This window comes from Macaca fascicularis, chromosome X, assembly GCF_037993035.2.
Source record: "Macaca fascicularis isolate 582-1 chromosome X, T2T-MFA8v1.1".
NCBI lineage: Eukaryota > Metazoa > Chordata > Mammalia > Primates > Cercopithecidae > Macaca > Macaca fascicularis.
The window spans coordinates 140,677,825-140,703,037 of record NC_088395.1 but is presented as its reverse complement, the minus strand read 5'-3'; the positions used below and the strand labels follow the sequence as shown (position 1 = coordinate 140,703,037).

At 37.2% G+C, this 25,213-nt stretch overlaps 1 protein-coding gene across 4 annotated transcripts in view; it reads right to left on the bottom strand.

Annotated features, from left to right (window-relative positions):
- Positions 1–1,429: 1,429 nt before the first annotated feature.
- PHF6 (PHD finger protein 6) overlaps positions 1,430–25,213 on the bottom strand; it is a 55,747-nt gene continuing 31,963 nt past the window's right edge. The window contains exons 6-11 of one of the 4 annotated variants that reach the window (XM_005594615.4): positions 17,411–17,580; positions 17,104–17,247; positions 15,951–16,055; positions 13,915–14,048; positions 4,914–5,043; positions 1,430–4,571 (exon numbers count right to left, since the gene is read on the bottom strand). In XM_005594615.4, the coding sequence (XP_005594672.1) occupies positions 4,914–5,043; positions 13,915–14,048; positions 15,951–16,055; positions 17,104–17,247; positions 17,411–17,580 (683 nt within the window). In that variant the 3' untranslated portion in view covers positions 1,430–4,571. The remainder of the gene's footprint in view (positions 4,572–4,913; positions 5,044–13,914; positions 14,049–15,950; positions 16,056–17,103; positions 17,248–17,410; positions 17,581–25,213) is intronic. The other 3 variants (XM_005594616.4, XM_005594617.4, XM_074029756.1) reach the window with 3 other exon arrangements.

Sequence of the window (25,213 nt, the reverse complement as noted above, 5' to 3'; positions counted from 1 at the left end):
AAGGTTACCCGCTGAAACAGTACTCTTGTTTTCATTGGAATATTATTGTTCACACAGTAGAGCTAGCTAGCTCTTTGCCCAGCTGCATTTTATTTTCCCTATCTCCCCACCACTGCCCGACCACTAGCATAAAAACCCACTTATAGCCACTGAGAGGTATAGGCAAAGGTATAATTTGGATGTTTATGGATCTGCTGTCTTTTGACAAGGATGCAGGTCTGGTTGACTGACTTCAGTACACTGACCATGTGTAGATCATGTCTGCTATTGTGTAACACTTTCCAAATGCCACCATTAACTTATATAGTAATTGGTTATTTTATAGCTTTCATCTTCTGAATAAAAATCACAAATACATTTTTGCTTTACATCATTAATATTCAGTTACCTCATTATTTGAACAAGGCAGTATTATGTAACATTGGTTGATGTATAAAGCAGCATTTTGCCTACACAACTGAGGACTTAGTCTAATATATAAATATAAAAGGGATTGGGTTTTTCTCTTAAAAAGATAAACTAGCCATCTGCTGGCTAGAGAATTTTCCTAAGAAATTCTACCAGGTCCATCCTTTGGAGGAACTTTAGCAACTGCTGGCGACTGCAGTTGGAAAAACAAACAAACAACAACAAAAAAACCAGCTTAAATAGCTTCAATTAGCTAAAAAATAGCACACAACTCCCCATCTCCATATTTTTATGGCAATTAAAATGAGACTTTAAAAATTGGTGGCAATTGAGACTTAATAATGGATTTTAAACACACACAGGCACATATGTGCCAGGCACTACTAGGTAACATTGGCAGTGAAGTACACCATCCTATGTTCCGGAGTTAATTAGAACATGTTACTTGATTTTTTTCCCCCCACTCTGCAGGTTAGGAATTGTGTGTATGGAATGAGCATATCCTACTAATTACAACTTTGATTTCTGCCCGGGATGTGACAAACCTCAATATATAAGCACTGTACTAGAAGCACACTGTCCATGGTAATGGGAGTACATTTAAAGATATAATGTAAAATCCCTTTATGACAATGACAAGGATATTAATCCTGTACCCATATAACCGATCTGATAAATTGTACTAGGAGTTTTGGTTTATTTTCAAAATAACCTTCTAACTAGGTTCCAGAGGATCTGATTTAAACTATGGGTATCTGAACCATGTAATAAAAAAACCAAGATGTAATGCAGTTCCATTGTACTTACAAGATTGCAGTTTCTCTTCATGATAAAACCTTTATATTGTGAAACTTTGAACTGAATTCAAATTCGCATTTTTTTTTCTCCCACACTTGTTTAATGAAAAGTTATTAAGCTAGGCATTTTACTCTGAAATAAAGCAAGATTAAAAGGAACACAATACTATTGCTGTTATCAAATAAGCTTCAGTATACACTTTCACAAAAAAGACAAACAAATATGAAAGTCATAAGTCATTTATTGAATGAATAGTATATGCAAGAATACCAATAAAAGGAAACTAATACTACAAACTACAATTTTGAAAATAAAGCCAATATAACAGGAACAAAATATACATAACATGAGAGGAATGTTTGATTTTTGACCCATAATGCATTCCTTATCTTTACAATTAACCTAAATGTCTTGTTAGAACAAAACTGCATACCTTGGTCTAACTTCAGTGCTTTTTTTAAAAAGCAACAACACTCTAGAACACTTTTTCTTTTGCTTTGAGATATTTGAGATTCATACATTTGTTCAAGTACACAGATTCTGATTCAATAGCAGATCTACAGATCTTGTTATCGCTTAATATCTTGAGTAGCATGTACTTCTGAGCAAGTACTATCTGAAATTCTAAAACTGCTGATCCTTGAAATAAAATTTACCTCAGTTGTGGGTTTTTAATAACTTGAGATGAAAGTAAAATTCACCCCCTACCCCCCTCCCCGCCAGGAACAAAGAGCTCTTATTAAAAGTATAGAAACTCAAGTCTATCTTTCTACTCTAAAGAACATTTCCTACTAACATTTCTGGTAAGGCAATAAATGCTCCAGAATAATCTTCAATATACGCTTGCAAAGATTACACTGTTTAATATCAATAACAAAAAACAAAACAAAAAAAAGAAAAAAGAAAGAAAGAAAAAAGACGCTTCAAAATTTCAGGCTAAAATATGCATAAAAGACAGTAACGGCAGTATTTTTTGAAATGATGTAAATGTTATATACTTATCAAATAATGTCATGCTTATTAAAACTACAGTTAAAGACTTAAGAGATGTACAGTAAATACACTGCTGAGGTCCATTTTTCTAAATATTAATACCACAATGTAATTACTACCCAGAAGATGATGATGCTACTTGGGAACATAAGTACTGTACAATTTTTACATTGTAAGGCACTTTTACTCAGCATGTGACGAAAACATGATTAGAGAATCAAAACATTGGAGGTTTACAACCAAACATGATTTTTCATGTGAATTCAATTTACATTTGAATTTTTAATGCAAGATTGTTTAGCCAATCACACCACAGTGAGAAAAACAGGTAGTCAGCCACTTATCTAGCCAACCAAAAGGTAAAGTGCTATTCTGGTTGCTAGTGGCAGAAAAAGGGCTGAAGAAACCCATACAAAGTCATACATTTTACTACATAACAAATTCATCAACTGACAGCTATAGTATTTGAACTCCTTTATATAATTATTGACTGGCCATGATTACCCCTGGCACCTTCCATTTTTCCTAAAAAAAAAAAAAAATGATTACAGTAGTTGTTCAAAAATGAAGGAGCTCTGTTGTCCCATGGGTAAGTCTATGGCACACAATGTAAAAAATGATCTAGACACAGTGATTTAAGGATTTTAAAATAATGATTTTCAAGCTGTTGTAAGGAAAGAAAGTACAGATCCTTTGGGAGAAGTCACATAGCTTGGTAAACAAACAGCTAGATCTGTCCTTGCACTTCAAGTCATGAATTTTGAAAATCACATACACACAAAAATCCAATGGCATATTAAGAGCAAAAAGAGAAAACATACAGGGCAACCCACTACTAAAGCTAGTTTCCTTCTAAAAATAGTAAAAGATGGTTAAAATAAAAGCAAGCATTGAGTCCCTTGATTTAAGTAAATGTGTGAATACACACTTGACAAACATGACTTTAAGGGACTCACAGTTTTTTAAAAAAGCAGTCATTAAGCACAGTGTAATTTTCCACCTGTTACATTTTTAAAATGCTGCTCTATCAGATGTAGGATATCTCAATGTACAGTCAAGTTAACATGATTATTCCTTATTTAAAAATCTGCTTTATTGTGGTGGCTTAATAATTCAACTAGTCAAAATTCCTTCCCTTGGTATTGAGGTGCTATGGTAATATCAGGCAGACCACAACTAAAGTTATTTGGTTTTGCCATAAAGAAATGCATAAATGTGCTTCAGCAGGTAAGTGGAAGAAAATATCACTACCTAGAAATGCCAGTGTGAAAATCCTTTCTAAAAAGCTGGGTTCTTAGGCTTTCAAAACCAATTCTGACAATCGATAAAACACCACCAAGCCCTACAAGAAGAAAAGTAGGGCACAAAAGCCTATTTTATAGATAACCAAAGCAATGACTGAAAACATTAAAATATTAAATAAAGTTTCTAAAATAGTGGTCACAAAAGTAAAAATAAATACTGTTTTATGCAAAGACTTTTTTACTCTTACAGCACATGAGACCTCCTTACGTACTCTGCGCCAGTATGGGAAGTGTTCCACACAACAGGGCACTTGAGAGGAACACGTCTCGGACATGATGTCTGAAGTCCTTAGCAAGCGGTAACCCTTTCTTTACATCTTAAAAACATTTAATTTGCTGTTGCCAAATGTTAGTTTAAACTTGAAGGACTCAATCATTTTGCCAGAAGTCCTCTGTATAACATGGAAAGAGAGGAGGTGTGCTGTCAAGAGAATTTTGGCAAAAGCACTGGAGCTCATAGCTTATAATTAGCAGTTGCCTGAGTCCATGCTGGTCAGTGAGAACAACTTTAACAGGAACCAAATGAAAAGCTTTAGCGTACTTCTTGGAAGAGATTTTTAGCATGTGCTGTTAAAGCCAAGAGAAAAAGAAGGTTCTCTTCATTTCTAGCCTCCATTACTTGAGTGTGAAAAAAAAATCCACAAATTACCATGTGCTGCCACCAGTGGCATGTTTGCATTGTAAAGGAAAATTTGCTTATGCTTTCCTTTGAGTATGGATCCACTAAACAAACTTAAACACTCTAAACAGCAGAACTATGTTCAGTCCAGAAATATAGCTTACTTTGTTTCATCTGCTTTAACTGTTGACACTATACACAGGGTTAATAGTGTTTCAATTGCTTCCCAGAAACTGCAAACTATAGCTACGTAGTATCAACATGTCAAACTCAGCCTTCTAGTGAAGGCTCATAAAACAAACAAGACATTTTTAGGCAGTTCAATGAAGGATCTAAGAGTTGGGCAGTAAAAAGTTACAAACCCTTTTTGATTTTAGAAAACAGTGAAAAAAGAATAGTAGTTATGGATGTCTTATTCATTCCCAGTTTTCTAACTCTGTCCCATGAACCTGTTTAAAAGATGATAAAAAAATGTAAAATATGATGCTTGAGGGGAACACAATCAATATAATGTTATTGAGGAGTGTGATTATCTTATTGATTTGACATTACAACTATACTTATTGATAAAGCAGATAGCTTGTTTTTATGGTTACAAAATCAGCTAGTTAAAAAAAAAAACAAAAAAACAACTACTATGCAAGCCTACAAAATCCTCAGCATTTTAGTAACATGCTCTTAACTAAACATAATAGGATTAAAAAAATCTTACTGCATACCATTACTTCAACATGTATATATCAGTGTGTATTGTATCCTCACAACAGATCCCATATAATTAACTTTCATACCTAGTTTCCATTAAGTTGCTGCTGAGTTAGTTGTTGCTGATCAATTTCTACTTTTCCTCGGCTTTTACTCTCTCGTTCCTCATCTTCTTCATCTCTCTCATCATTTCCGCTATGATTTTTACAGTATAATCTACAACGATGAAAGACAAAAATCTCAAAATGCTTTGTCACTGTTGAACATTCCTACCAACATTAGTGAATGAGGCTAGTGCCCATTTAAAACATGGGTTTCCTCATCCACACTTTAAAAAATACTCCCCAATTAGTTACAGACCCATTTTTTTTTTTTTTTTTTTTTGAGATGGAGACTCGCTCTGTCGCCCGGGCTGGAGTGCAGTGGCCGGATCTTAGCTCACTGCAAGCTCTGCCTCCCGGGTTTACGCTGCCTCAGCCTCTCGAGTAGCTGAGACTACAGGTGCCCTCCTAGTTTTTTGTATTTTTTTAGTAGAGACGGGGTTTCACCGTGTTAGCCAGGATGGTCTTGATCTCCTGACCTCGTGATCCGCCCGTCTCGGCCTCCCAAAGTGCTGGGATTACAGGCTTGAGCCACCGCGCCCGGCCACAGACCCATTTTTATCTAAAAGATAGGAAAACACACTATTATTGAGATAATAAAAGTTCATCTGAAACAAAATCTCTGGTTTAAGATGACAGTTATCATAAAGCAATTCCTCATTTTGCCCAATGAGATTAAAAGCAAAGTTTTGGCCAACTTAAAAATACCAACCTTCAGGTATACTGATGAAATAATCAAATTCTATAAATGTGTTTCATATATTTAATTTAAAATCACATTTCAGGAAATATATATTCTATCTATACTGCTGCCTTCTGCTCACATTTGATGAAACAATTTTACTCAAACTCTTCAAATGTCTTTTCATTATCAGCATCCTAGCCTTCACTGGAATACCTACATGAGTCATCTAACAGTTTTCCGGCACTGCATTTGGCTATGTCTCTTTTAATCTAGACTGGTCCTTCCACCTTCTTGTTTTTACATGACACTGACTCTTTAGGATGAGATCAGACCAGACAGTCTGTCAACTGTAGCACATTCTGGACTTGTCTAATTGTGGTACTGTTTTATTTGGTTCTCTCTTGCCCTGTATTTCCTATACACTGGGAATAAGGTCTAAGGCCTTGGTCAGCTTCAGGTTCAGCTTTTCTTTTTCAGTCAAGACATTTTGTAGGTAATCCTGCATACTTCAGGAGGCATCTAATTTCCTGCTACTGGGTAACACTATGTTTGATCATTTGGTTAAAGTAGTGGTGATGGCCAGATTCCTCCATTGTAAAGGTAGGTTTTCCCCTTTAAATCTGGCAAGTTATCTCTGGAGTGACACTTTATCATGCTTGGTTCTAACCTTTTATTTGGGTATACAGACTGTATATTTAAAATTCATTAAGTTTTTAATAAAAATCATAATATAGGTGATTTGGACAATCAAACAAGGGCAGGCTGATTTGAGCCCTTTTTTTTCTTTTTGTATTATACTTTAAGTTCTAGGGTACATGTGCACAACGTGCAGGTTTGTTACATATGTATACATGTGCCATGTTGGTGTGCTGCACCCGTTAACTTGTCATTTACATTAGGTATATCTCCTAATGCTATCCTTCCCCCCTCCCCCCACCCCACGACAGGCCCCGGTGTGTGATGTTCCCCACCCTGTGTCCAAGTGTTCTCACTGTTCAATTCCCACCTATGAGTGGGAGGCGATTCCTCAGTTTTATGTCTATTATACATAAGACGACAATGGAAGAATGCTTAGAACATGTTCACTGGATGCCCTCTTGTGGTCAGCAATAGATAAAAGAAATCATCTAGGAATTCACATGTCTAGTTTAGATTACCTAAACTAGGTCTAATACTTGAGTAGAATAAAAGGCAGAGGTGGGGTTCAGGACACAGTGGACAACAATAACAACTGACTTTAATCTAGTTTTGTTCATTATTTTTCTTTTTAGTCTTAAAACATTTTCAATAACTTTCAAAGAGCTAGGGAGAATTTGTACACTTCAAATACTACACATTGGGAACTACCTTTTTACATTTTTAAATCATGAGTTTAAATATCAAGAGTGAGATTCCTACACAACAGCACCTACGAAGAATCTTCCCATAAAATATAACCTGAATCTAATTAAACTTCTGAACCAACTTCTAGTTTACAAGAAATGGGAGAGAGGGATAGAGACACAAGTTAAATGACATCATGAAATGGCAAAGAGACAAATCTAGAATGTGGGACTTAGGACAATTTATCGAGGCTCTTCAATAAGTAAGGGGACAAGTATGTCCGTATTTAGACTTAAGAGACATATCAAATGCAATGGATGGACCTTGCATGTATCCAGATTTGAACAAATTAAGTCTAAAATGAGATTTTTTTTATACAACTGGGCAAATGTGAAAATGGATTGGGTATAAGATGATACTAAGAAATAATTGTTAATTTTACAAAGTGTGATAATGGAATAATAATTATATAATGACAAGAGATCTGGAATTTTGCTTTAATATATATACTTCAGGAAAATAAACAATTAGATAAAGCAACTGTGGCAATAACTTGGTAACTGCTGATATGAGGACTTGTTATACTATTCTGTTTTTGTTTACATTTGAAAATCGTTTTTTATTTATTATTATTATACTTTAAGTTGTAGGGTACATGTGCATAACGTGCAGGTTTGTTACATATGTATACTTGTGCCATGTTGGTGTGCTGCACCCATCAACTCGTCATTTACATCAGGTATAACTCCCAATGCAATCCCTCCCCCCTCCCCCCTCCCCATGATTGAAAATCATCTTTTTAATAGAAAGTTTCCTCTAAAAGGACAAGTGCTTTGTTGTTGGAGCAACTTTTAATCATTTTATGGGATTAGTTTTTACTTGCAGAATATTTCCCATAGGCCCTTATATGGCCTTCACTAGTCTAGGTGCCAAGGTCACAGGTGTCAACTGGTCAAACAAGGTCCCTGCTGTCACAGAACTCTGTTTTTTTTTTTTTTTTTTTTTTTTTTTTTGAGACGGAGTCTCGTTCTTTCGCCCAGGCTGGAGTACAGTGGCACCATCTGGGCTCACTGCAAGCTCCGCCTCCTGGTTCACACCATTCTCCTGTCTCAGCCTCCTGAGTAGCTGGGACTACCGGCGCCCACCACCATGCCTGGCTAACTTTTTGTATTTTTAGTAGAGATGGGGTTTCACTGTGTTAGCCAGGATGGTCTCGATCTCCTGACCTCATGATCCACCCGCCTCGGCCTCCCAAAGTGCTGGGATTACAGGCATGAGCCACCGCGCCCGGCCAGAACTCCATTTTTTATGGTGGGAGGCTGACATTTTAAAAGAATCCATATTTAAATGGTTAAAAATACAATAAATACAATAAATACAGGATAAACATAAATAACAATTATTATGTACCCCTCCCTCGTCTTTCGAATAGGAATACCGTCAGGACCCAGAAAGGGCTGGTAAGGAAGAAAAGCCATAGTTAGGAGACAGGGAAGCCATTTCTTTTTTTTTTTTTTTTTTGGAGACGGAGTCTTGCTCTGTCGCCCCAGGCTGGAGTGCAGTGGCACGATCTCGGCTCACTGCAAGCTCCGCCTGCCTCAGCCTCCCGAGTAGCTGGGGACTACAGGCGCCCACCACTGCGCCTGGCAAATTTTTTGAAGTTTTAGTAGAGACAGGGTTTCACCGTGTCAGCCAGGATGGTCTCGATCTCCTGACCTCGTGATCCGCCTGCCTTGGCCTCCCAAAGTGCTGGGATTACAGGCGTGAGCCACCGCACCCGGCCAGGGAAGCCATTTCATTCAGAAATATTCCTCCCTGTATTTCCTCCTATTTGTCCCTTCTTCTCTCGCCAAACTACCCACCTATATGGGTTCTCATTTGAACTCAATGGTCTCTATCTGGAATCTACATTACAAGTGGATTGCAGAAACAAATCTCAATAGGAAAAAAATAAAAGAGCAATTCAAATCATTATGGATCCAAGTACAAATATTTTTGTTTTGAGAGGGTCACTGAAATATGGTTGTCTAATAGCTAAAAAGCAAAAACAACCTAGACGTCTGAAAAAGGAACCAATAGAATAAACTGATATACCTATATAATGGAATACCATGCAATCATTAAAATAGATGTAGGCTGGGCACAATGGCTCATGCTGTAATCCCAGCATTTTGGGAGGCTGGGGCGGGTGGATCGCTTGAGCCCAGGAGTTTGAGACCAGACTGGGCAACATGGTGAAATGTCGTCTGTACAAAAAAAATCAGCTGGGTATAATGGGGTGCCCTTGAGGTCCCAGCTACTTGGGAGGCTGAGGTGAGAGGACCACCTGAGCCTGGGAGGTTGAGGCTGCAAGGGGTTGTAATCGCACCATTGCACTCCAGCCTAGGTGACAGAGTGAGAGTGTCTCAAAAAAAAAAAAAACCCAAAAACCAAAAAAAACTAAGATGTAAAATTGATTAATGTCACACAAAAATGTCTCAGATAAGTGGAAAAGAGATTATAAAACGGCATAGATAAGAAAATCTTTTTTTTAAGAAAGCAAAGGAATAAAAGGATGGCTGCCCCATAGGCAGAACAGCAGAAAATCTTGTTTTTATAAATACATGCACATAATCACATAAACGTCTAAGAGAAAACATTCCAAAAGATTTAAAATTATTACCTCTGCGTGGTAGAATTAAAGTTGACATTAAGTATTTTTTCTCATCTATATTTCCATTTTTCTTCCAAAATGAAAATGGAAATATTTTCCATTTAAAACTATTATAATAAAAGCATCTAAAAGTTACATTTTAAATATAATAGTTCTCCATATAATCTGATTTTGGATATTTAAAATCAGCCTGTTATTTTAAAATGTTAATGGCTACTTTAATAATAATATACTGCTCATGAAGATATTCAAACACTACAGAATCCTATCATGGAGAATATAAACTTGCCTCTTCTCCTCCATCCCTATGTAACTAATGAGAAGTAATATAACCGTTAAGCTTGTTGAATACGTTTCTAGAGATTTTTCTACGTACACAAAAACATACACACACATATGTGGAAGGAGACCTTAAGGAGGGGTGAGCAGAAGGATGGTGATGTGGGTCTTTGACGACACTGAAAAATTGCCTACCACATCTGGATTGCTTTTCTCTGCATATCTTTTAGGTGAGAAAGCAACCCTCTCTCTTGTTAAGCTGCTATTTTTTTTTTCTGTTATATAAGGTAAACACAACCATTACAAGTGAAAATTATATCACATTTAGCCTTTCAAATAAAACTGTCAAAAAATTTGGATTTGATCAAAATTATACCAAATCTATACATTTGGTGAGAATAGGTGTCTTTCGAAGCTGAGTTTTCTATCAAGGAACATAATACATTTCACCACTCATTTCAGTCCTTTGTAAAATGCAATTTTTGACCAGGTATGGTGGCTCACAGCTGTAATCCCAGCACTTTGGGAGGCGCAGGTGGGTGGATCACTTGTGTCCAGGAGTTTGAGACCAGCCTGGACAACATGGTGAAACCTTGTCTCTACAAAAAATAGCAAAAATTAGCCAGGCATGGTCACGTGTACCTGCAGTCCCAGCTACTCGGGAGGCTGAGGTGGGAGGATCACCTGAGCCCAGGAGGTCGAGGCTGCAGTGAGCCATGATCATGCAGTGGCACTCCAGCCTGGGTAACAGAGTGAGACCCTGTCTCCCGACCCACACCCCAAAACAAAGCTTTGTGTGTGTGCTTTTTTTTTTTTTTTTAAAAAGAGAAAAGAAATATTTTATTTCCAAACATAACTTGCTCTCTCAGATGCAGCTGTGTGTGCTTTTTTTAAATGGAAAAAATTCATCTTTAGTGTATGTGTGTTTGGCGGGGTATGGCAGACGATTTTCGTTTACATATTCTAACTAGTTATTACTGGAATTGCTTTTTAAAAGTCATCTCACATTCAGCAATCTTACTGAGCTCTTACTAATTTTAATAAATTCAAAGTTGATTCCTTTGAATTTTCTTGGTAGACAATGATATAAGTAACAAATATTGATCATTTTATTACACACTTTTATTTATTTTTATTTGAGATGGAGTTTAGCTCTGTTACCCAGGCTGGAGTGCAGTGGGGCAATCTCGAGGCTGGTCTCAAACTCCTGACCTCATGATCTGCCAGCCTCAGCCTCCCAAAGTGTTGGGATTACAGGCGTGAGCCACTGCGCCTGGCCTTATTTTTTAAGTTGAGACAGGGTCTCACTATGTTGCCCGGGCTGGTTTCTACTTCCAGGGCTCAAGCAATTCTCCAGTGTGGGCCTCCTGTGTAGCTGGGGCTACAGGCGTGTGCCACTTTGCGTGGCTAATTTTTAAATGTTGTGTAGAGATGGGTCTTACTGTGTTGCCCAGGTTGGTCTCGAATTCCTGGCCTCAAGCAATCCTCTTGCTTCGGCCTCCCCAAGTGTGGGATTATAGACGTGAGCCACTGCACTGGGCCTCTTTCTTTTTGTCTTGCATCAGCTTAACCCTCTAGAAGAATGTTAAAAGTCATGCTAGTAGTTGGCATCTTTGTCTTCTTCCTAATCTGAATTAAAGTATAGTCTAATGGTTTTCAATTAGAGATGAACATAAGAATCACTTGGGGAGTCATAAAAGTGCATGGTTTGGGCCCCAACCCAGACCTACTAAATTTAAATCTCTACGGGTAGGGCTCAGGCATGAACATTTTAAAAGAGGGTCTTATCCACACCACAGTGATTCTGAGGTTCACTCCTGGTTAAGAACCATTGCTCCTTTACTTTAACAACAAATAAGCTATTTGCTGTTGTTTTTCTCATAAACACCTATTAAGATTCCTAGCTTACCAAGAGCACTTGTTACTTTAAAATTCAGAAACTGATGTTGAATGTTATCAAATGTCTTTTCACCATCTATAAGGAAGGTGATAAGATTTTTATTTACTCTAACAAATTATATTAATATATTTCCTAATTTTGAACAGTCTTTTTTCTTTCTATTAGAGACGAGAGTCTCGCTTTGTTGCCTGCACTGATCTGGAACTCCTGGCCTCAAGCAATCCTCCCACCTAAGCCTCCCAAAGTGTTGAGATTATAAGTGTGAGCCACTGTGCCCAGCCTGAACAGTCTTTCAATTCTTAGAATACAGACCTGGATTTGATTTACTAATATTTTATTTAAAATTTTTGTATATTTATAAAAGTGAAATTGTGGCTGGGCATGGCTCATGCCTGTAATCCTAGCACTTTGGGAGACTGAAGCAGGGAGATCACTTGAGCCCAGGAGTTTGAGACCAGTCTGGGCAACATAACAAGACTCCTCCTCAAAAAAAAAAAAAAAAAAATTAAAAAAATTAGCTTGGCTATAGTCCCAGCTACTTGGGAGGCTGAGGTGGGAGGATCACGTGAGGCCAGGAGGTCAAGGCTGTAGTGAGTCATGATCACACTACTGCACTCCAGCCTGGACAACAGAGTCAGATCCTGTCTCAAAGCAAAAAAAGGGAGACTGGTCTACAGTTGGTTTGTCTGTCTTTTAACGTATCTTTGTTAGGTTTGGTACCACAGTTACGTAAGCTTTACAGAATGAAGCAGTAAGTTTTCCATCTCTTGCTACGTGCTGGATCTCTTAAATAACATTGGGATTATTTGTTCCTTAAAGGCTTTATAGAACTCCCTTGAAAACATTTGTGCCTTGATTATTAAACAGAATTTAGCAAATTTTATTATATAGCATAGCACCTTATGTAAGCACCCAAATGGCTTGGTGACTGCTTGTGCACATTGTCTTTTACACAGAATACTAGACCCGGAAGTTATTGGTTTATTGCATTCTAGGCATGTGAGAGTAAGGAAGTGCTTTACAACTCTGGACAGCAAATAAAAACTTCAGGAGTCCCTGCCAACTTATACTCCAGTTGATTAAACAAATGGAACCATTACATTAACACCACCTAGCCCAAGGCAGCACAGGTAAGTGGAAGACCCATAAAAAAGAGGGTGACCCCCAAACCCAAATCTTCAAACTTTATTTTTTCACCATCTTCTCAAGAGAACCTTTTGCCTTCTATCTATCACATCCTATTCTAAGCTACCAATAATTCTCACCTGGACCACCAGCACTAGCCTCCTAACACATCTCCCCATTTCCACCTCTGCTTGTGTCTCACCCAGGGCACTTGCATATGTTGTTCTCTCTGCCCAGAATACCTCTCCCAACCAAGGCTCACCTTTGTCCTTAATATCTCAGCTTAAAGCTGAGCACTATTTCCTTCAGAAAATTCTTAAAGACTCCCCACTACAGACTAGGTTACCTCTTCCTTCTTACATGCTCTCATAACACTTTGTAACTTCTCTGGAACACTTATGCTGCTATGTTGTAATTGCATATTTGTCTGGCCACTTAAATAATAGGTCTCTCCCAATAGATTGTAAGCTTCTTGTTGCCCAGGCTGGAGTGCAATGGCACAATCTTGGCTCACTGCAACCTCTCCCTCCTGGGTTCAAGCGATTCTCCTGCCTCAGCCTCCCGAGTAGCTGGGATTACAGGTGCCTGCCACCACACCTGGGTAATTTTTGTATTTTAGTAGAGACGGGGTTTCACCATGTTGGTCAGGCTGGTCTCGAACTCCTGACCTCAGGTGATCCACCTGCCTTGGCCTCCCAAAGTGCTGGGATTACAGATGTGAGCCACCACACCCGGCCCAGCATATGTAGTTTTGATCACTGTTATATGCCCAGCTTCAAGCACAATGGCTGGCACACAGGAAGCATAACTAACATTGGATGGATGAATGCTAATCCAGGGATATGTAGTCAGAGGAAAATGCCAATTGTAGTACTCATTCCTTACACAATGTGCTCAGTATTCTATTCTATACTTAACTAAATATCACCTAAGAATAGAGATTGAGTAAACTAATGTCATCTATTTAAGGACAGTTACTTACTAACATGTTTAGGGAAATAGACAATTGTTGTTTTCTTACTTGTAAATTCCTCGTGACATATTTTCAATGTATTTAGCTTTGTCTTGTACTCCACAGTGGTAATGGTAAGTCTTAACACAGGCTTTTATTTCACATCCAATAGTAGCACCAGGCTGACTGCAAAGTGTACATTTCTGTATAAGGAAAGAGAAATAATCGTAAGCAGTATTTCAAGAAAACAGCAGCCATTTTCTATTGAAAAAGAATACACTGAAATTATCACGTAGCATATAACTGAAATAACGCTGCAACTGAAACCATACTTTGATAAGCCCTCTAATATTGCCATCCCCTGATGTTTCTATTATTTAACATTTATAAACTGCCGGCTTGTTACAAAAACTACTGACCATCCCAGGTCTGACATCTAAATGTAGATAAGACTCTCCTCAATACTGCCAAATACACAAAAAAATGATGTTGTATATTTTAGTGGTTGGTTTCTTTCCCTCCCTAAGATCAGATCCTTTCCTATTATGATTAGGGGAAAGAATAAGAAACCAGAAAAGCAGTTCCCCCACAGAAGAATCACTACCAGTAGACAAAAGTGCAGAGGGCGACTAAAGGGGCTGAAATCTTTTCAAGACTTCTCAGTTTGGCCTAGATAAGCCTTGCCTGAAGAATGTTCGGAGATTAAAAGGTAACTGTTGAAAAAGGGGTTTCAAGTCAAATAAGTTTGAGAAAGGATAGGTTAAGCAGATCACTTTATTGCAGGACTTCTCACAGCCTTTTCTCCAAGGGTGGGGGCACAGAGTAAACAGTTTTCAAGTTTATTGAAATCTAGATGCCCTTTTATCTCTGGAGGGGTGGGGGAACATCTTGATGAACTAACTTCCTTTAGAGCACACTTGGGGGAAATGCTAGGTTAGTGTTTACCCCAACCCTCAATGGTGCAGAGGTAAACAATAAGTTGGCAAGATAATTGAATTGCTATCTTAGTCACCTATTTGAACTTTAGCTGTATTATACAACACTGCTCTGAATAATACAATAAAGTGGTTTTTCCTTTTTTCAGTACCACAGGCTCTGTTATGAAAGTTTCCTTTTCAGCTGGATGCTCACGCCTGTAATCCCAGCACTTTGGGAAGCCGAGGCGGGTGGATTGCATGAGGTCAGGAGTTCATGAGAAGCCTGGCCAACATAATGAAACCCTGTCTCTACTAAAAATACAAAAATATCCAGGTGTGGTGGTGCATGTTTGTAATCCCAGCTACTTGGGAAGCTGAAGCACGGGAATCACCTGAACCCGGGAGGCAGAGGTTACAGTGAGCCAAGATCACGCCACCGCACCCCAGCCTGGGCGACAGTGAGACTCTGTCTCAAAACAACAACAACAAAGAAGGCCTATATGAAACAAGTGCCACAAATTTTGGTAATTGATGAAGCAAGATGATGGACAGATACGTGTTACTAGGCTTTCCAATTGTGGTATGTTTGAAAATTTCCCAACAAAAAATTTAAAAATTAATTTCTAGAGACAACTGATATTATTATAGCATTCATAAGCTATAAAGGAGTAAGTGATCAATAAAGATGCCAATATTTCTTAGAGCTACTTGTTGGTAATTCAGTATGTTTAACAACATGAGACTAAGGTGTATTTTATATTATTTTATTTAAAAAACTTTTAACGCTATGACAAACATTTTAAGAGGCAGTCCTGTGTATGTGTACTTTAAAAAGAAAGCCCTGAAAAAAATTTCCTTTAAGCAAGCTTACACAATGTAACATTTTAAACTTAATAAAGTTTGTCACATTCGTATCTTCATTTATTTTGTTAAAGGCTTGCAAATGCCTTGAAATGTATATAAATCTCAGTATAATCCTCTTAAGTAATGAAGTTACATAGAAAGAAAAATAAGTTTCAGTAACATCAACATCCTTTATTATATTACAAATAAGTCAATATACTTTGCTTTAACATATGAACTACTTTATATTAAATTTTCTGATGACTGGATAAATTTGGGATGTACTCTAAATTTAAAGCAGCAAGTCAAGTGTAATGTTGCATAACAAATATAAAAACTACAGACCATTCTTTTTCCTCGCTTAATCTCCTGAAGTACAGTTTTAATATCAAAGTCTCCAAATTCTGCTCTTGAGGTTGTTGTGAGCTGGACTGTGCCAGAAGAAAACAACTAGAGAAGAAAAATGCAGGAATATTAACATTCAGAATCCTTATGAGGAAAACATTAAATGTGGTAACAAGTGTGTTATATTTAATTTCCGAAGAAAGATAATCTTTCCTTAATAATCAAGTATCTGCTCAAATATTTTTAATATATTTACATGTCTGATTAAAATACAGCCAAAATTATGGACATTGAAATAAAAATGAAGATTGCCAGTGTGAAGCCAAGATTAAATCGCTTCAAGCAATGAAAATTTCAACAATGTCACTCTATTCTCAACTATTTTACATTTCCACAAAGTTTTAAAAAACAGTTTAAATTGGCAAATTTCAACCATAGATGCAGATCAGAATCACTTGGGGGATTTTGTTTTTCAAACTAGACACATATGAGATCTATTCCACAGGGTTCCTAGATGCACGTATTTTGGAAAAAGCTCACCAGGTAAATATGATATGTACTCTGGTTAAGAACCTGTGACATAAATAATGTAATTTTAAAAACCTTATCAATGGGATGAGTCATTCAATACACTCTAAGTCAAAGATATTTATGTATACTGTAAGTCAGGCATGGATCTAAGGATGTCAAGATAAAAACTTATTCTTATCTTCAAGGAATTTAAGAGTCTGTTAGGGAAGATAAGTTCATAAATGAATAACTGTAATACAGTGTGTTAAGTACAACAGAGATAATTATTAGGTTATAGTAAAAGTCTAAAATATATTTCATGACATGCTTATAAAGACAAAATTTTTACAGTTATGAAATAATTAATTACAGATTATCCTAACTACAGTAACTATAATTAGAATTACTTCAAATCCTACTAAAACATAAAGGCTATAATTTAACAAAATCTAAATTTTATTAAGATTTGGGATTATAAGATATACTATTCATAACTCTAAAATACTAATACTTGTGGGGGAAGTTTTTTGGTTACTAGCTAAATGATTTTTAAAAAATCACTTGGGCTTTTAGATCACAGGGGAAACAAAAAACAAACAAACGAACAAAAAAACAAAATTGGGCTTAAAAGAACCATGGTTACCATGCACTTATAATGGGCAGCTGCCTTCTTGGCATTAAATATATGCAGTTTTCCTCGTGCTTCATTTTCTTCCTCCCCTACATGGCAAAATCCACATTTAGGCCTGGTGTCACTAGGGCTGCTTCTGTGTGGAGACCTATCTCTCTGCAAATGTAAAAGAAAAAAAGAACTTAAAAAAAAATCATGAAAATATGCTATCAGTATTTCAAGCTTATTTAACATTTCAAATGATGAACTTCACCTATAGTTTAAATGAAATATTCATGGTGCAACAAAAAGTAAGAATCCAACAGTTTTTTTTACTTACATAGGAACTACTTTCCATTTCGTCTGTTCCATGGGAGGATGTGGACCTGGTATCTTCTGACAGTCCTTTAAAATTAGTTTTTCTTGGCCTTCCTTTGCGACTTTTCTTTTTACTTTTAGGTGATGAGGGCTCCAGTTCGTGTTCATTAAAACTTTCCTCTAAATCAGCTGCTTAAAAATGAACAAAAACCTTTTATGGACCAATCTCAAAATAAGTATTAGTTCATGGGTCTTTAGGACATATGTTTCTTCTTAGAATGAAACTGTCTCCAGAAATGAGGAGAAATGGTCTGTGGTATGCTCAATATAGCAATCCAATGTTTCAGATAAATGCAATAAAAATCAAATACAAATAGTTTAGTAAATTAATTTTTAGAGTTTGCTTTTGTATTTTTTTTTTTTTACCATAGGTTTCAAAGAGTTTGTAAAAGTAGAACACTTACCTAGAAAATACACTTATTGTAACTTGGAAAACTAAATGAAAATAAAGTAGATATATTTGTGCTATCCAATGTGGTAGCCACTAGCAACATGTGGCTTAAAAAAATTAAGTCAGTTATAATTAAATACAATTAAAACTTCAGTCTCATAGGCACACTGACTGCACTGCAAGAGCTTATTAGCTATATGCGGCTAGTTGCAACTGTATTAGACAGCACATATACAGTGTCACTGTCACAAAAAAAGTTCTATTGGATAACATTGGTCTAGATTACTCTTCAAACTATCATGAAAACTGAATGAATAAATTCAACAAGGAAGTCATTTACAATTGAACTAATGGATCAAGTAATTAAACAAATATTAAGTACAAAAAGAATTTCTAATACAAGCAGTAAAAGAAGTATGTTGCTAGTTAGTTGCATATGCTTTAATGAATTAAGCAAAACTGACGCAGAAATTTGAGAACTGCATTTCTCAGTAATCTGAAAAGAATTTCTACCATAATGAAAGGTGTTTCATCAGTAGTTTACTATAAATATTTTATTTATTGAGGGCCTCTGTATAAGATAATGTATTAATATTTAGTGTTTAAAAGGGTAATAAAAACCAAATGTTCACTTGCCATAAGGTCAAACTATGGAAAGTTTTAGGTACGGCTCTAATATCTTCACCATTTTTTCCTTTACCATGTTACTGATTATAATTCTAGAGACTAATTTCTCAATGAGAAACCATATCAACTCCTATGCTCAGATGTTAATATCTTTCCTACTACTTCGAAGGTTGTTTATTAGAAACGAAAGTACATTTATTATAAGAAAAGGGCAATTCAGTTGGTATACCTGAATATATATAAACTAAGGGAACTACAAGTATTAGGTTGTTTGCAAAACAGTTAATAACAATATACATGAGTGCAACTTCACAGAGCTGTGGTAGGACCTGAGGGAGTTAAGGGGAAAAGGTAAAAGTTATTGGATAGTGTTTTATAGGCAACAACATAAATTCATGTGAATAACTTCCTGTGAAGACAGAGAAGTCAATTAAAGATGTTTTCTCTCCTTAACACAATAGCAAATTTCATGTCAGAATATACTACTTAATTTAAATATTCAAATTGACAATCTTTAATACAGGGAATTTCACTAAAAGCTGTCAGAATCACTTGCACTTGGCTGGACACGGTGGCTCACACCTGTAATCCCAGCACTTTGGGAGACCGAGGCGGACAGATCACGAGGTCAGGAGTTCAAGACCAGCCTGGCCAATATGGTGAAACCCCATCTCTACTAAAAATACAAAAAATTAGCTGGGCGTGGTGGTGTGCGCCTGTAGTCCCACCTAATTGGGAGGCTGAGGCAGAAGAATCACTTGAACCCGGGAGGCAGAGGTTGCACTGAGCCAAGATTGTGCCACTGCACGTCCAGCCTGGGTGACAAAGCAAGACTCCATCTCAAAAAAGAATTACTTGCACTTGCCAAATATTAAAATTTCTCAAAATGAAAAATTGTAACCGTTTCAATCATTCTAAGACATCTATGTGTATGTATATATAAAACATTCAGTTTTATACATATGTATACACATATAATATATTCAGTTATCTATTATGAAAATAAGCATCACTAACACCATACATAACACTATTAAATAACATTTAATAGTTGTTTAACAAATAACATTAATAAACAAATAAGATGTTTAATAAATAACATTATTAAACATCTATAAAAATTACTTAAGAACTGATTCCATGATCAAGCCAACATGATTAGTTTCCCACATGGCATATTTGTTCTAAATATGAAATCATTCCACAAAAATTTTTAACAACTTTAAAATCAATAGTAAAAGTCACGAAAAATTCATATATTTAACTATATTAGACTTTCGAACTTCTGAAAAGTATAAATTAAAAAGTGATAAATTTGGGCCGGGTGCGGTGGCTCACGCCTGTAATCCCAGCACTTTGGGAGGCCAAGGTGGGCAGATCACCTGAGATTGGGAGTTCGAGACCCTCCTGACTAACATGGAGAAACCTGTATCTACTAAAAACACAAAACTAGCTGGGCATGGTGGCGCATGCCAGTAATCCCAGCTACTCGGGAGGCAGAGACGGAAAATGGCATGAACCTGGGAGCCGGAGCTTGCAGTGAGCCAAGAGCACACCACTGCACTCCAGCCTGGGCGACAAAGTGAGACTCCGTCTCAAAAAAAAAAAAAAAAAGTGGCAAATTAAAAGGCAGACAATAAACTGGAAAAAGGCCGGGCATGGTGGCCAAGGTGGTTGGATCACTTGAGGTCAGGAGTTCGAGGCCAGGCTGGCCAACAAGGTGAAAACCCATCTCTACTAAAACTCCAAAAAAAATTAGCTGGGTATGGTGTCATGTGCCTGTTAACCCAGCTACTAGGGAGGCTGAGGCAGGAGAATCACTTGAACTCAGGAGGCAGAGGTTGCAGTGAGCCGAGATCATGCCACTGTACTCCAGCCTGGGTGACAAAGCAAGACTCTGTCTCAAAAATAAAATAAAATAAAATAAAATAAAATAAAACTGGAAAAATATCTGCTTCTGCTGTACCTCTGACAAAGAATTAGTATCGTTATGACATGATAAACTCATACAAGATTAAGACCCAAATGGAAAAATAGATCAAGGATATAATCAGATAATTCTCAGAATATAAGTAGTTAATAAGCACAGTTTAAAAATATTTAACTTCTCCAGAACCAAAGTGCAAATTAAGTGATATATCATTTTCACCTATCAAAACAGCAGACTTTAAATAGTTATTAAAAGCTAAAATAAAAACCACAATGAGATACCATCTCACATCAGTCAGGATGGCTATTATTAAAGAGTCAAAAAACAATAGATGCTAGTGAGGCTGTGGAGTAAAGGGAACGTTTATACACTGTTGGTGGGAATGTAAATTAGCTCAGCCACTGGGGAAAGCAGTTTGGAAATTTCTCAAAGAACATAAAACGGAACTACTATTTGACCCAACACCACCATTACTGGGTATATATTCAAAAGGAAACAAATCATTCCACCAAAAAGACACATGCACTGGTATGTTCACCACAGCACTATTCATAATAGCAAAGACAAGGAATCAACCTAGGTGTCCATCAACAGTGGACTGGATAAAGAAAATGTGGTTTGGAGTGGAATGCCCTGCTACATGGAATACCCTGTAGCCATAATAAAGAATGAAATAATGTCCTTTGTGGCAATAAGGATATAGCAGGAACAGAAAACCAAATACAACATGCTCTCACTTATAAGTGGGAGCTAAACACTGGGTTCTCATGGACATGGAAATGGCAGTAATAGAAACTGGGGACTACTAGAGGGAGGAGAGAGGGACAAGGGCAAGGGTTGAAAAACTAACTATTGGGTACTATGCCCAGTACCTGGGTAATGGCATCATTCATACGCCAAACCTCAGTATCACATAATATACTCAGGTAACAAACCTGAGCGTGTACCCCCTGAATCTAAAATACAAGTTAAAAAAAAAAAGGTACAATAAACCCAACAAAATATGTGTTAGAAAGAAAATATAAAACAAGTGCCCCTAAATGGAGAGAGAGACTATGTTTCTGAATGAACATGATAGACAGAAAATCAGCTCTCACTAATCTGACTTTATGAAATGAAACTTAAAGTTGATTCTGTGGTCTTCTGGAAAATGGACGAGAATACACAAGATGAAAAAAAGAATACACAAGAGTATCTTTTTGAAAAGAAGATATCAAAATATACTATAAAGCAATAGCAGTTAAACCACTGGCACAAGAATAGACACATACCAGTGGAAGAGAATCTCCAAGTTTGAAAACAGACGCACATGCACATGAAAATTGAAAGTATGGTAATGGCGGCATTTCAGGTGAGTAGAAAAGACATAACAGCACAACTGGCTATCCATCTTTTAAAAATGGATACATCATACTATATGAAAAAGTTCAGATGGATTAAAAATCTAATTGTAAAGTAAACTATTAATGCAATAGGAGAAAATAGAGGAGAATTTTAAAAAATAATCTTGGATCAGGACATGTAAGAAGCCCTAAAGGAAAAGACTGGGAGATTTGACTAAAAATTAGTAACTTTTGTACAGCTAAAGGCACCATAAACTAAGTTAAAAGAAATACATTGGGCCCGGCGCGGTGGCTCAGGCCTGTAACCCCGGCGCTTTGGGAGGCCGAGGTGGGCAGATCACCTGAGGTCAGGAGTTTGAGGCCAGCCTGGCCAACATGGCGAAACCCCGTCTCTACTAAGAATACAAAAATTAGCTGGGCGTGGTGGCAGGGTGCCTGTAATCCCAGCTATTCGGTAGGCTGAGGCAGGAGAATCGCTTGAACTTGGGAGGCGGAGGTTACAGTGAGCCAAGATCGCGCCACTGCACTCCAGCCTGGTGACAAGAGCGAAACTCTGTCTAAAAAATAATAATAATAATAAATAAATAAATTGGAAGATCATTTGCATATAGTGACAGAATATCTATATTATAGAGAACACCTGCATATCAATTTTAAAAAGACAAACTCTAAGAGAAAAATGCACAAAGAACAGGAAAACGCAATTCACAAAAGAAATATAAATGACAAAAAAACATGAACAGATGCCCAACCTCACCAGTGAAAATGGAAATTAAAATTAAATGAAATAATCAGACAAAAAGACTTACACCTAGCACAGGTATGGGAATTTGACGCTGTTGGTGGGAACATAAACTAGGTAAACAGTTTCAGAAGCAACATGACAGTAATCATTCCCCACGTTAAATGCATAGACCCTTTGACTTGGCAATCCCATTTCTAAGACTTTCATCTCATAGAGTCACTCGTATAAGTACATAAGTATATTATGTATAAGGGAAGGTGTTGCAGTATTATTTGTAATCATGAAAAAACAGATATAACCAATTTTATTAATAGATAAATCCTTAGGCCTGGGCACAGTGGCTCACGCCTATAATCTCAGCACTTTGGGAGGCCAAGGCAGGTGGACTGTTTGAGGTCAGGAGTTCAAGACCAGCCTGACCAACATGGTGAAACCCCGTCTCTACTAAAAATACAAAAATTAGCTGGGTGTGGTGGTGCACGCCTGTAATCCCAGCTACTCAGGAGGCTGAGGCAGAAGAATCACTTGAACCCAGGAGGCGGAGGTTGCAGTGAGCTGAGATCACGCCATAGCACTCCAGCCTGGGAGCCAGAGCAAGTCTCAAAAAAAAAAAAGTGAAAATCTTCCTTTCACCTTCTACTTCCACCTGCTCTGTGCTTCCAGCTGGCTCCTCGGGCTCCCTAACCTGCTTCCCTCCCTAACCTCCTGACCTCCCACCAAGGAAAGCACTGTTAACTGCTTCTTTTCTCAACCTCAGTGTATAAGAGTCTGGGTTTGAATCTTGGATCTTCCACATACTGTGTATCTTTGGACCTGAAACCTACCTCAGGGTGTTCTTAAATTAATTACATGAATTCCTGCATGTAAAGTACTTAAAACAGTGCCTGGCATATAAGACACTTTCAGTAAATGCTATTATTTTCTCTGCATATGCACGTTTTTAAAATGGTATTCTAAGCACACTATTCTGCATCTTGCTTTTTCCGCTTAATATAGCTTGACAACTTTCCATGTCAGTATATAGCAATTTACCTCCTTCCATGTAAGAGCTAATAGTAATCCATCATATTTAACCAGCCCCCTATGGTTATGACTTGTAAGTTTTCAGTGTTTTTGCTGTTACAAATGTGATGAACATCTTTCTCCATTTATCTTTGCTCACTTGTACAGTATCTTAACAGCTTTCATTTGTAAATACGTGTGTATAAGTTGGTAATAGAATAGTAAGAGCTAACATCTGAGCTTTCGAGTTTTCACTATACCAGATACGCTATGTGGTTTATATGCATTATCTCATTTGAGCCTCACAATCACTCCACAAAGTTGTAACGGTCATCTTCCCAACCCCCCCTTCATCCCCCACCACCCTGTTTTACAGATAAGGAAGTTTAGAAAGGTTAAGTAATTTTGCCCAAGGTCACAAAGCTAGAGAATGGCAGAGCTGGGACAAATACGTATATGTCAGTGAATAACTACAAGGATGCTCTTAAAATAGTAATATTCATTGTCATGGAAATACACATTTCCATATGCTCCTGGATGTTAGAAAAAGAACAGTTATGCTTATGTATGCACATAATTGGTCTGGAAGGAAACACAAGAAACTCACAGATAGTAGTGTTTGCTTTTAGCAGAAGAATTCAGAAAAGGATACAAGGGCACAGGTGACAGGAAAGCCTGATTTTTGTACAATGTTCATGTACCTATTCAAAATAAATACGATAAAAGGTAAAATTTTACACTTGTATTCACAACTGCAATTTCTAAAAATCCAGGCTGATAAAGTAGGTGACAAAACAGGGTTGTCCTCCTTCCCAAGCCACCAAACATTCCGAGCCTCTTATCAGCACAGCTTGCAGATGTCTGTGTCACTTTAGAATGGCCAGGCCCCTCTCTATTACCCTTCTGCTCTTTTCTGGCCCCTATGGGGAGGGGAATGCCCAACTTACCAGGACACCAACTCTCTTCCTAGTACTGCAAAGCCCTGTCTGTCCCTTTCCTGATTCTCTTCTCTTAGTAACCAATGTTTTCCTCATTTTACAACTTCCTGGTTTACGCTCCACCTTCCTCCTCCTAAGTTCTCCCATCAGTTAACAGTGTGAAGTAGAAGGATAACTGGACAGAACGTCTGAAATTGCCACTTACTAGGTCTTAACTTGGTTAAGTTACTTACCATTCACAAGTGTCCTCATGTGTCAAATGGGACTAATGTTAATACCTTTCTTACAAGGCTGCTTGAAGAAATTACTTGTGAAAAATGCTTTGTAAACTATAAAATTATATTTGTTAGTTAATACTCTTGGCATATCTTGTGTAGTCTGTAAACTCTTTGTCCACATGGGGACTCTTTCTTAAATTCCCCAAGGTGCTCACACCTTGCAGGCACTCAATAAATGCTTGTCAGAGTTATAAAAAAAAAAAAAAAAAAGAAACAAACAAAAAGGACAGGCATTAAGATTGAGGCAAGCATCACCACCTCTGCTTTGAATCTTCATAGTTGCTGCAAAAGGAAAACTGGAGGACATTCGTCCTGCTTTTTCCAGTGTAAACATGATGTGCATTTACTCTGGAAGTGCGGAGTCATTTGTGAACTCAGTTTCCTGCTTTTTCAGGAAAGGTATCAGGTAAATGATTTATATACATATATATATGTATATAATATATATACACATACACATGCATATACAAACACATGCACATATACATACACATGGATATACAAATTTGTA